We start from the raw sequence: 14,039 nt of genomic DNA on the forward strand, positions 1-14,039 counted from the left end.
TTTTCAGTTCCAGTTTGGGTTTTGAAATTGTAAAAATCTTTTTGTAAAATATTGAATACTGAAAGATTTGATTGCTAAGTCAGAAGTAATCTGCAAACTCCAAACTTAATTAATTAAACTACTCCATTAAGATGTTTACAAGTTACTATTAAGCAGAATCAGGTTAAGAAGATGGTTAAGCATGGTGCACTCAGCACATCACTGTTTTTCTGCATATTGAGGGTACAAGAGTTTAAACATTCTTTGTACAAAAAAAATGTGAAATAATAACAGCAACTTTGGTTACACTGTTGAGGTTACATGGACGTACAGTAAGGAATTGACTGAGGTGTGCTGATTGGAGTCTGTAGCAGGCTTGAAATTTAAATGACTTCACTATGTAAAACATGTAAGAGTTCTGGAAGGTTCGAAAAAGCCAACATCTTTAAAAATGTATGTTCAATTTTAACATGGTATATTTAATTTATATGTTTTAACTGTTTGGAGAATTTTCAACAATAGGTAATTTTGGGGAAAGCACATTTTTCCCTTTTTGGTATAGGGCCAAATACCAGCCCTCTACAGGTTTGTAAAAAGAAGTCTAGAATGTTGTTGTTTTCTATTTCATATTAAGAACCGAGACTACATACTTTTACATTCTGAGATAGAAACTGTCTCAGAAATCAGTAGGAAGTTATCATTGATATAGCTGATTATATGTTTTAACTGCAGTGTGCTTCGGTTTGATTTTAGGTATATGCAAATGTAAACCAGCGAGTGGATTTACATTTTCAACCAACCAACATGTTTTGTAAACCTGCTTTTGCGGAACGTACGTCAACTTCTAGCCTCTTAATGAAAGTTAAACGAAGAAGGAGAAAAGGAGAGAATTGGGAGAACTGCCAGTTTCAAGTAGAAGTGCTAGGACGCATTGAAATTATATATAAATTTAATAGTAAGTGTTACAGAGTTAATTATTTGATTGGCATGCTAATACAGGTACACATCTAATTCTTTTGAAACTGGAAGAGAAAACAAAAAAAATAATTGCATGTTTTCAATGTGTAGCATTGATTTGAATTGTATTTAAGCTTAGTGAAAAATTGTATACTACAGGACAGGTTTCAATCAGAAATTGAAAAAGTATGTTAAAACTTAATACATTATATTGATTTTATGTACGTAGTAAATCTTGGAGTTATACATGTGCTAACATTTCAGGTATGGCAGACTTTCAGTATCTTCCTGTTGTGAAGGGATCTGATGGCAAGCAGGAACAGATTCATGATAAAATTGTCTTAACTGGCTTTCAGGATAGAAATGAATTCTTAGACAGGGATGTCCCGATTTTTCTTCCACCTGTTATTTTCTCAAGGTAAATATTATCTGCCCTTTTAATAAAAACTTCAAAGGAAATTAATGTTATTCACTTAGCTGCAATAATGTAGCCCTCTCCGACTTTTTGTCTCTCACAAATCCGTGCATCCTTCCATTTGTCCCACTTGACTTTGTGGATGCAACTCCTCTGAAACTGCTCAGCGGATTTTGTTCAAGTTTTGTGTGATTGTTAGTCACTATATGTAGTTGATCACGTTACGCTGTCAATTTGATTAGACAAATTTTACAGGAGTTATGGGACTTTGTTGAATTTGTACATGCTACACAATTATAGGAACACATTGTAGATGCAACTCTTCAAAAACTGCTCAACAGATTGTGTTCAAATTGTAAGTCATCATATGTAGTTGATCATATAATGCCGCCATTTTGATTCGACAAATTTTACAGGAGTAATGGGACTTTGTTGAATTTGTACATTCTACACCATAGGAATAATAATAATAATAATGTTCGGCATTTATATAATTTGTAATTACTCTAAGCGCTTTAACAATGTAAAATGTAAAACATGATAAGATTAATCAGAGCATAAAATATAACATCCAAATAAAATAAAACAATTTAAACATTACGAGTTCATGCGACAAACCAGCCTTTACTTTAAAAAAGAATATATTACAAAATATGGTTATAAGATTTCCTGAAAAGAAAACTTTTGACAGTGCCACACAAACGGATGTCTATTGGTAAACTGTTCCATAGTGTGGCAGCTGTTACATCAAACCTTCGATCTCCATAGGTCTTTGTACGAACGCGGGGTTTTTCTAGCAATCGTGAATTGCATGAACGCAGAGATCGTTTTGGTTCATACACAGTGATGAGGTCGCTGATATAGGCCGGTGCCAATCCGTTTAGTGCCTTGTATGTGTGTAGTAAAATCTTGTATTCAACACGATAGGAACACTTTTTGGACGTAATTCCTCAGAAACTACTCTGCAACAGATTTTGTTCAAATTTTGTAGAATTGTTAGTTACCATATGCAGTTAATCATATTGCGCCACCATTCTAATTCAACAAATTTTACAGGAGTTATGGGACTTTGTTGAATTTATACATGTTACACTATAAGAGCACTTCGTGGATGCAACTCCTCAGAAACCGCTTTATGGATTTTGTTCAAATTTTGCAAGATTGTTAGTCACAATATGTAGTTGATCATATTCCACTGCAAATTTTATTCTACAAATGTTACAGAAGTTATGGGACATTTGTGCTTCAACATTTTTTGTGGCGATGGGGGACATATGACTATGCAAAGTAATCTTGTTTTAGTCTGATATTTTTGGAAAAGGGTTACAATTCCATAGGATCTTTGTACTTGTGCAAAATATTTTCATGTATAACCTGTAATAAGCTCTGCATATTTGTCTCCAATTGCAATATTGTTTATATTAAAAAGAGTACAAACTTTGCGCCCAGGCATGTCTAATAAAGGTGTTTTTCATTAAATATCATGTACAACATGCAAAATTCTCAGGGGTTAAAAATTCTTCAACCCTGAAGTCAGGAACTAGCAAATTCTGTAATCAAACTCGGCAATTAGAAATGCTGGATGTCCTTGAGACTTGCCTATTATTGTATAAATAATTGATAAACGAAAATAAAAATGACTGCATTTCAGAATAGAACATCTTAACAAGTTAAAGTTCATAACTCTATATTTTTTGTTTTCTTGCATGCAGCCCATTGAGATAGATCGCTGAAGACGCCAATTCGAATAAAGAGATTTAAAATCTAAATACTGGTTTTTATCTAGCCATTTAATGATGTAACATAAAAACAACAAATTTCTAAATTCAACCTGGACTTGGATATTTTCCTGTGGACTTGGCAAAAATTGCCCCCTCAAGTCCTTGGACTTGAGCATGTGAAAAAAACAATTCAACCCCTGATTCTTCGTCTACTCTGCCATGCTTGTTATCGTGAGATCTCATAAATGAATCTTCTGAAAAACCAAACCATTGACAATCAGTGCAAAAATGTAGTTGTTCAACATGGACTCAAGCCATTCCAACAAAGAAAAAAACACCCTGCTGTCTGTTTTTTGACTTGATAGCAAATGTTTATAATGATCGACAATGTTGCGGGAGTGAATCACTCCTTTGTCTACACCATTACAGAGATCCTAAGGAGTTGTGGCCTTCTCCCCCCCCCCCCCCCCCCCCCTCCCCAATAAAAAGTTGGATAGAGCTACATTATTGCAGTTATTATTCACCCAACTCAGCATGGCACTAATTTATAATTTTATAGGGCTCACTGATCTTTGATAATGCAAATTTTCTGTAAACAGCTAAATAAGAACATGTTCTTTCTTGTTAAACCCCAAAATACTTACTCCTTGAAAATGAAATATCATGAATGTACAATAACAACTGTATCTATCTGATCCTGTGATGTCTTTCATTAATAGGTTTGATTGCCCAGATAAGGACTACTTGTACAGAGATGGAGTCATCCATAAACCTGGTTATGTAGACCCTGACAAGGACAGACCAGCCAACCTCATAGGAACAGGTACGGTAGTGGAAGGACTCTCATAGGAACAGGTACGGTAGTGGAAGGACTCTCATAGGAACAGGTATGGTAGTGGAAGGACTCTCATAGGAACAGGTACAGTAGTGGAAGGACTCTCATAGGAACAGGTACAGTAGTGGAAGGACTCTCATAGGAACAGGTACGGTAGTGGAAGGACTCTCATAAGAACAGGTACAGTAGTGGAAGGACTCTCATAGGAACAGGTACGGTGGTGGAAGGACTCTCATAGGTTGTTTGTTTGTTTTACGTCCTGTCGAGAACTTTTCACTCATATCAAGATGACACCAGCTGTAGGTGAATTACCACAAATTTAGACCTATGTTTAGCACTCAGGACCATAGCAGATTGTTTTTTTAAAAGCATGCTAAGTGCTAACGCCTACTGTGACATGGGACCTCCGTTTTTAAGGTCATATCTGAAAGACCCGGGATTCTCACTTGTAAATGCCAAGCGTTTGGCAAAGGAGCAATTACTACCTATTGAGATGTAAGGTTTGACGTGGCCATGACACTAGTGTGGCTCAAACTCACAACCTACCAGTTATGAAGCGAATGCACTACTGCTGAGCTATCATGACCTGTGACTCATAGGAACAGGTACGGTAATAAAATGGATCTCCTAGGAACAGGTACAGTTATCAAAGGACTCTCATAGGAATAGGTACGGTAATCATAAGACTCATAGGAACAGGTACAGTAATAAAATGGATCTCCTAGGAACAGGTACAGTTATCAAAGGACTCTCATAGGAATAGGTACAGTAATCATAAGACTCATAGGAACAGGTACGGTAATCAAAAGACTGAAAATACTGATAATTATATATGCTGTATTTGATGCAGATTTTTTAGAAGAAAAAATAATGTATTGATCAATTTTCTGGAGAGTAGATCCTGTGTGAAGAAGTAAGAAATCTAATGATATTCCTTTATTTAATCTTTTACTATTTGTAATATACTGTATATACTGAAGATTTGATACTCTGTTTTATGTAAGAATAATGAAGGATTAATGCAGACATACTTCAAATACATCTACAATATTCACCCTCATATAAGAATTCAATACACTTAGGCCAATTCAACCTGATTAGTAGATTATCATTCAGGGTCACAAAAAATATGGGGCAGGTGGGAGGATTTTATTTTTTAAATTTTTATTCCCCGAGAAAAAAAAAAAGTAATGACAAAAGACATCACACAAAGTGTTAATCAAGTTAACATTCAAAGAATTCTTGGTAGAAGATATAAAACCAACATTCTGTGACTATATCATATTCACTCATGTCACTAGGAAGCAGGTTCGTTTGAAATCGTAATTTTTGCGAAAATAGAAAAAATAGGGGTGGGCCCTTTTTTGAGGGGCAGGTGGGGATGATAATCTATCAATTAATTTTAATTGGCCTTACGTCCACAGTATAAAAACTTGGATATCGATGAAGGTGATTGTTAATAAAATACAGTAAACTAAAGTATTTAGCAAGACTTTCCTTTACGCAAGTAAACTTTGCTGTTCTTGGATATGTATTTAATACTATATTTATCCATTTAATAATATTAATTCACAAGTTCTAAATACCTGTATATTTAAGTCTGAAAAGAATGCCATGAAAATTTGTTCGTGTTTTGGTGAGATGCGCTGAACATGCCTAGTTTGATGCCGCTCAACTTCAGGATTCAATTGTCCTGCTTGAACCACTTATGTGATTGTCCAACTAATTTTGATACCCATTCGTAAATCGGATCCACTGATGGCATATTTAGACACGAGAAGTGATTATTCTGTTCCATCAAAATAGCAACTATACTTGATACATACATTGCTACATGTAAATTACTTCAATATACCTGATGTGGTTAAAATCTATTTCTGTACAGTGAGGGAGAGGAGGAAGGTGTTCACCGTGTTCCTGAACTTCAACGATGAGGTCCCAGACAAACCTCAGGAGGAGGTGCTGGTCAACCTCAGATTCAAATACAACGAACCAGAACGGGAAACGGAAATGATGAAGGTAGCGTTGTGCATCAGAATCGGATAACGCTGAATGATACAGCAATATTCATAGCAGACTTGTAGGGACTGTTAAAACATTGAAATAACTTCATAATAAGTATGCTTTTGTCATTCTGAATAGTATCATATCCTTGCAACAGAGTTGAGGTTGCAATATAAATGTAGGACATTGCCTGTACATCGGTACTTTCATTTCTTTGTTGAATGACACTATAGGTTCTAAGGTCATTTTGTAAATAGTGATCAATGTAATCCTGAAGCCTTGTGATTGATCCTTGTGTTCAAGATTAAAACCCCATTATCTTCTATTTATCAAACTTGCTGGAATGTTTCCTTGCACATTTTGAAGTTTAAATGTTAAAGGTCAAGGTTACTGGAGGGGAAATTTCAAACTGCTCACATAAACGGATGTCCCAATGTTAAAAATTTTGCTTCCCTTAGATAAATTGAAATAACTTCTTCATAAGAAAGGATTTATTTCCATCAAATTCCATGTTTATAATAGGTATGTAATGTTCCCAGTTTTTGAAGAATGCCAGTTAGATCAGGGTGTTTGTTTATAGCAATTACTAAACCAGATACTGGTGAAATGAAAGATTTGGCATGATGAATGGATTGTCATTTTATGTTTAGTCAGACTGAATGTTCTTTAATCAAACTCTGTTTTGCATTTACAGCTTTTTGAGCAGAGACCTATTTGGTCCAGAATGGCGTTAAACCATTTCTACACGGGAAGAAGAGACAAGGTTAAATATCTCTTGCCGATGTTTGCCTGCTACTACCTCAATGGCCCTTGGAGGTGTCTTTGGGTCAGATTTGGCTATAACCCTCACAAACATCCAGAGGCCAAAATGTACCAGACTGTTGATTATAGGATTAGACAAAGTAAGCAAAATGTACCAGACTGTTGATTATAGGATTAGACAAAGTAAGCAAAATGTACCAGACTGTTGATTATAGGATTAGACAAAGTAAGCAAAATGTACCAGACTGTTGATTATAGGATTAGACAAAGTAAGCTCATGAGACAGAAATACAGTCATTCTGATTGTGTACCAGACTGTTGATTATAGGATTAGACAAAGTAAGCTCATAATTATAGGTTATAGACTTTGTATGGGAAAATATGACGACTGAGTTTTTTGGCACGTAGCGACAAAAAACGAGGTCGTCATATTTCCCATACAAAGTCTATAACCTTTTTATTATATACTTTCAATTTCATTTAGAAAGTAACAATAATCTTATTTTTAACAATAACTTTATCGATTTAACTGAGTAAAAGATGAAAAACACGAAAAATTTGAAAATTAACGGCATAGAAATTTGATTGTGATGTAATGTTTGCGGGCCGGAATGTTTCCGGGAATATATCGTGTGATATATGCCCGCAAACTTTTAAAGAAAAAAGAAGATATGAAATTGAAAGTATATAATAAGACAGAAATATAGTCATTCTGATTGTGTCTGGGTGTGTACTTCATACAGCCTCAGTTTCACTGCAATTTAATTTTCACTGTTGTGCTGTAAGCCAAAATTTTTGAATTAAAAGTGTGGTCCACATGGCCAAGCCATGTAGCCAGAATCTGTTCGAATAAGCGGGAGTGAATTTGAATTTGTTTACAGTACATTTAATGTACATGTAGTTTTTTTCATGGCTGGATCCACTCCTTTTGATCTTTGTTGTTCATTCTTATCTTATGATGATGATTATTAATTGTTATTTCATATCATATGTTTATATGTGCAACACCCCCCACCCCCACCCCCACCCCCCCACCCCCTCTCAGGATACTAAGTGGGGATATGTGGATACTCATCCATATGTCCATCCATTTTTTCTTTCCATCGCTGTTATCTTACTAGTGTATGTCTTTGTGAAATTTAGACTTCTGACTGTATACACAATGTACATGCATAGAAAATGGAAATTGCTGTGATTAGGGGCAGGGTGTTTTCCAATCTACACTTCTTTTTTAAACTGTGACAACAACTTGATTTTAGAACATATTTTCTTTTCGCTTCTCTACCTTTTGGCTAAGATCAAAGTGTATATTTTCTTTTACTTGTTGTATATCGGTTTATATGGGAGTGGTGAGATTTCTGTAGTTATTAATGTGCTGGCAACAATATCTGTTTACAGTTTGTATACAGTGGAATCTCTATACTTGTTAAATTTGTTTGTACACCTTACTGATGAATTTTAAACATGTAAAACCTCAGTAAACAAAGGTACTGCAGATCACATAATTCCATGATCTTGCCTTGCCAAATTTATCAATGAGACAATCTTTTAATACATTCAATTTATTCACAATCACATACATAAAAATTATTCAATTGAACTTTATTTCAACCGCTTAAAAGCAGCTTCATGAATTTACACAATGATAATATTTACAACATGTAACAATCAAGATTTTCTGCAGTATATCAATTGCCCATATAAAGTTTCTAACTACAAAGTAGTCATCCATCAAATTACTGTGATTAGGTAAAGTTTTAGCAAATTGTAAGCCACAGTCAATGTGAATTATTCTGATATTTAGTAGCCATATTCCTACGGATAAAATTTTCCATTCCTTTGTTTGATTCAAAATATATATTGGAGGATAAAGAGAGGAAATGAGAATTAATTTGGAATATTTTTCAGTTCACGTATTAGTTGACGTCTGAGTTATTTTCCTTCTAGATTCCCTTGAGGAAACAATTGTATGAGTTATCTGTGTTTCTCTAGCTTCCCCTGGGGACACAGTTGTATAAGTTGCATTTTTTTTCTAGCTTCCCCTGGGGATACAGTTGTATAAGTTGTGTTTTTCTAGCTTCCCCTGGGGATACAGTTGTATAAGATGTGGCTTTTTTTTCTAGCTTACCCTGGGAACACATTTGTTTCAGTTATCTGTGTTTCTCTAGCTTCCCCTGGGAACACAGTTTTATAAGTTGTGGTTTTTTCTCTAGCTTCCCTTGGGGACACAGTTGTATAAGTTGCATTTTTTTTCTAGCTTCCCCTTTGGATACAGTTGTATAAGTTGTGTTTTTCTAGCTTCCCCTGGGGATACAGTTGTATAAGATGTGGCTTTTTTTTCTAGCTTCCCCTGGGAACACATTTGTTTGAGTTATCTGTGTTTCTCTAGCTTCCCCTGGGGACACAGTTGTATAAGTTGTGGGTTTTTTTCCAGCTTCCCCTGGAGACACTGTTGGAGTGGCACTGAAAAGGTCTCCCAATGTGATAGCTTTTCCTGCAATGAAGAGGAAGAATATAAATGTTGCTAAAATCAATCTTACCAAGGCTCAGTTACCTAGAACTAATGACCCAAAAGAAGACTCCAAAGTAAGTTACTGTTGTAGTGGGAGTTTTCTTAGATAAGGACAGAAATTGTAAATTGTTATGTGTTAAATGGACTTTGTGGTATACTGTGGCCTAATTCTGTCCCTTTATTAAAATGCAAAAAATTAAAGGCAGATTATAAATGTTTTCATCAACCTTAGATATTTATCTTATCCTGTCAATACCATGAGAATATTTACCATCAATTTTGCTCAGTTTCTTGTAATATGATGCCAGGATTAAAGCATTCATGTTTGTACTGTCATTATTTGACAAAAACATTTTGAGCACTTGATTTTTTTAAATTCACTTTGAATACTTGGAGTGACTTTGTCAGTCTAATTAAAATCCTAAAATATGTTTACAATCGCTACAATAGGATCTGACATAACCCCATAGGGGTAATGTCCACATGACCTTTCGCTTGAAATATTCACGAGAACTATCAGCCAGTCAGATTGCGCCATACAGACAATGATGGCTATTTAGGTGGTTCCCGGCAATTCGTAAACAAGTTGCAGTAATTTTTCTCCTACGAAGTTATTCCACACTATAAAATTGTGTATTCAAACATGAGGAATTTTAAACTTTCACAGTAATGCCTAATCTATTCCGTCCATACAAACAACAAAACGTACGATGTAAAATACACCCGGATTAAATTAATTGTGAATTAATTAACGTGAGAAATATAACCCCAGTTGACGTAAATGGTGCATTGTGACATCACATTTAGCTGCGATGTGTTTTCCTTCAAACTAAACAATTGCAGTAATTTTCCTTGAATTGTGAACACCGATGATTTCATAGGCGACACGCTGATTGGCTAACTTAAAGTTCACATGAACATGACCCCTGGTCAGGTTATGTCAGATCTAATTACGCAGAGTATACGTCGCAGATCTAAGAAGTCTGATTTTAATTAGATTGTGACTTTGTAAACAAAATTTTTTTTCTACTAATGATCTTTGTTTGATAGATACATATGTACAAGTTACATTATAAATCTTTTCTTACATTTACTCTACATTCAATAAAAGAAAAGTCATAAGATAATTGCACTTTTTCTAAAAAAAAATTCCAAAATTAAGGTAAAGCATTGATAACATCATATCTTAGGATTACCAAATTTTTTCTAATAGTTACACATTAGAAAGTTATATGTTTACCTTTTATCAAACTGAAATGAATTTTGTTTTAAACAAGAAATGTTTGTGGACCCCCCCCCCCCCCCCCCCCCCCCCCCCCACCCACCCTCCTCCTCTTCCAATTGCAGCCATGTTCAATTCTTGCAAATGTGGCTCTGATGAATTGGTTCGACTTTGTAGTTCACAGAGCGATGCTCTTGACCTTTCAATGTATGAAGTGTAGAGTCCCAATCTATGACCAAGGTAAGGCTTAGTTGCAGACAGACTGACTAGAAACAATATCAAAATATTGTACTTCATGAAGGTCATTGGTATATGACTGTTAAAGGTCAAGGTCATATTTGTCAAAATTGACCATGGCCACACTCGGGGATTTATATAGTATACTCATAGTATTTTACAAACACACATTGTTTTAGTTTTGATTATGAATTTGTATTTTGAAAGATGAAGGAACCATTGCATGTGTACATACCAGAACGGCTACCGCCCTGCAGACAAATGTTTTACCAAATGTGTGACATCCATATGCAAGATATACAGTCAATTATCAACAGCACCACAGCTTCTGTAAGTAAAACAATATGTACATATATTTGCTGTGTTGGTAGTCGAGGCAGGCTGTAGAATGAAAATTAGGGCCAAAAAAAAAATAAATACCCAGGCACTGAAATCAGGAAATAATTATCATTAATTTTGGCTTATTTTCTTATACTTTACACTTCATTTTGACCTGGTTTTTACATGCACACACAATAAAAATTGAATTCATTTGAAGATATGAAATTTACTTAGTAATTGCAAGTAGTGCTTCAGTGCGAAACTCTGACAGTGTGATGTAACTGTCGTCTTAACATCATTTCCTCTATAGTTAGGATTTTTCTATTTAGTTGTGATAGAAATAACTGAGAAATTCAACTTCTTGGGAATTCACGAGCATAAATGAAAGAAGGAGATAAATCTTTGAGTCCCGGAGGATTCTGTTTACAGCTACATGTACTGTCACTCCATATTCTTTCATGCTGTGCATGCTTCATAGTCAAATTTAGTCCAATGAATTTAAATTTGATTAAATTAAGAAATCTTTTATGCCTCAATTTTCAATACTAAAATGTCTGCTTAAACAAAATTAATGAAATAAGTAATGGGGTACTTATGATGAAAGAAATGACAAGAATAAAATGAGCCTGACCTGAGTTTTTATGTTGAGTGTGCACTGTCAACAGAACTATCTGTCTGGTGTACGCTCATAAAAATTGTTCAAAGCATTTTGAGGACATTAAACTTGATGATTTAGGTATGCACAGAGAAGGATGGCTGGTGTCGTAAGGGAACAATAGAGAAGTGCCGCGACATCATGTCCAAAAGGGCACAGGGAATCATGGACAAAAAAGGGGTGTCACTGGCCCATCATATCATTGGTAAGTTAAATACTATACCTGTACTGTTTCCTCTCAGTGGACCAGTGTATCATATCATTTCTGCATGCTACATTTTCTACCATGTCCATGGTCGTAAAATAAGATCTGCAAGATTTTATACCAGTAATCTAAAAATACACCAAATCAATACATGTGTAACCAGTAGAGTTGCACACAAATAAGATGGGCCTTATACAGGTCCGTGGATTGAATAGAAAACTCGTGCAACTTTGACCCTGTGTTAAAGAGGATGTTGTCCACAATGAATTAAACATACATAGTAACACCCTGTTACTGATAGATAGAAAGCATTGTACACCTGTAAATATCAGTTAATCTGATGATGTCACCTGTAAACATCAGTTAATCTGATGATGTCACCTGTAAATATCAGTTAATCTGATGATGTCACCTGTAAATATCAGTTAATCTGATAATGTCACCTGTAAATATCAGTTAATCTGATGATGTCACTTGTAAACATCAGTTAATCTGATGATGTCACCTGTAAATATCAGTTAATCTGATGATATCACCTGTAAACATCAGTTAATCTCATGATGTCACCTGTAAATATCAGTTAATCTGATGATGTCATCTGTAAATATCAGTTAATCTGATGGTGTCACTTGTTAAAATCAGTTAATCTGATGATGTCACCTGTAAATATCAGTTAATCTGATAATGTCACCAGTAAATATCAGTTAATCTGATGATATCACCTGTAAACATCAGTTAATCTGATGATGTCACCTGTAAATATCAGTTAATCTGATAATGTCACTTGTAGACATCAGCTAATCTGATGATGTCACCTGTAAATATCAGTTAATCTGATGATGTCACCTGTAAATATCATTTAATCTGATGATGTCATGTGTAAACATCAACTAATCTGACGATGTCACCTGTAAATATCAGTTAATCTGATGATGTCACCTGTAAATATCAGTTAATCTGATGATGTCATCTGTAAATATCAGTTAATCTGATGATGTCACTTGTAAACATCATTTAATCTGATGATGTCTCAGTGAGTGCCTCTTCATTTTCATACATACACTGTACTTTTTATAAGCTGAACTAAGCTAGATTTGGTATTTCACCATACAATTTTTTGTTAGGACATATGAATACATGGGGAAGCGATTTTAAAGAAGATAGGATCAGGGTTTTCAAAATTTAATCAGCTAATTGATCTCATGCATTTTTCAAAAATCAAATGATGATTAACTAAATTATTGAAACTAGATTAAGAGTTTTGAATAAGAAGACAGGATAGCTCTCCTGCATCAAAAGCTACAGTATTAGTAAGTTTAATTTAAATTTGTCTGTTGGTTTAATTAGTATAGTTAGTTTCATTTTTTCCTCTAAAGGTATGCATTCTTTTATAAGATTATATAATTTGATATGAAGTGCAACTGCATGCAGTCACCAAGCTTATGATACAGATATTCCTCAGTAATTTAAGAAGAATTGTTATTTTAAGTGCTTGTCTCAGAGAGGAATGGGCAAAATCAGAAAAATATTCCACAAGGGGGGAGGGAATCAAAACTTTTCAATAATGATAATTTTATTTTATAGCATGGTCTAAAGTGAGTCAAGTTCATTTTATTTATAGTAACATGAACAAACTGCATATAATGTAGCAATTGGAATTCCAAATGGTTTGATTGTCTAGTAAGCTATTTTCAACTTGGTACAAATGTTACTGAAGTGATCCTTCTCATCTATACTGTAATTATTAATATTACAAGAACGCTGCCTTACATAGAGATCTTGCTTCCTATGAACTTTCAAGGTTAAATGTAAAAGGTCAAGGTCATTTTAGGGGGGGGGATCTATGTATGCAAGGTGCAGGGATAGTACCTTGACCAAAAAACCTGGGTGCCTGTTGATTTTTATGATGGAAGATTAAAGATAAGATCACCAAAAAGCAATTTGTGAAAATACCTAACAAATATTTCTGTCATCTCTAGAGTTCATGCTATGTCATTATACCGGAATCGGGTTGTCCGTCTGTCTGTCCATCCGTCTGTAAACGCAATGGTTTCCGGGCTCTAAAGCATTATCTTTTCCACCTACCGTCACCATATCATATATATGGACTACCCATGGGATGAAGACGTTCCCTATCGATTTTGGGGTCCAAAGGTCAAGCGCACTGGACATCGAAGTAGCAATATGGTTTCCAGGCTCTAAAGCATTATCCTT

The 14,039-nt window shown here is 34.8% G+C and overlaps 1 protein-coding gene across 1 annotated transcript in view; it reads left to right on the top strand.

Moving 5' to 3' along the window:
* The window catches only part of LOC125681770 (general transcription factor 3C polypeptide 5-like), a 40,808-nt gene that overhangs the window by 2,992 nt on the left and 23,777 nt on the right, over positions 1-14,039 (top strand). The window contains exons 2-9 of the mRNA XM_056153997.1: positions 733-934; positions 1,201-1,354; positions 3,792-3,895; positions 5,793-5,926; positions 6,606-6,813; positions 9,108-9,259; positions 10,852-10,974; positions 11,702-11,825. Coding sequence (XP_056009972.1) covers positions 733-934; positions 1,201-1,354; positions 3,792-3,895; positions 5,793-5,926; positions 6,606-6,813; positions 9,108-9,259; positions 10,852-10,974; positions 11,702-11,825 — 1,201 coding nt within the window. The remainder of the gene's footprint in view (positions 1-732; positions 935-1,200; positions 1,355-3,791; positions 3,896-5,792; positions 5,927-6,605; positions 6,814-9,107; positions 9,260-10,851; positions 10,975-11,701; positions 11,826-14,039) is intronic.

This window comes from Ostrea edulis, chromosome 2 (genome assembly GCF_947568905.1).
Source record: "Ostrea edulis chromosome 2, xbOstEdul1.1, whole genome shotgun sequence".
NCBI lineage: Eukaryota > Metazoa > Mollusca > Bivalvia > Ostreida > Ostreidae > Ostrea > Ostrea edulis.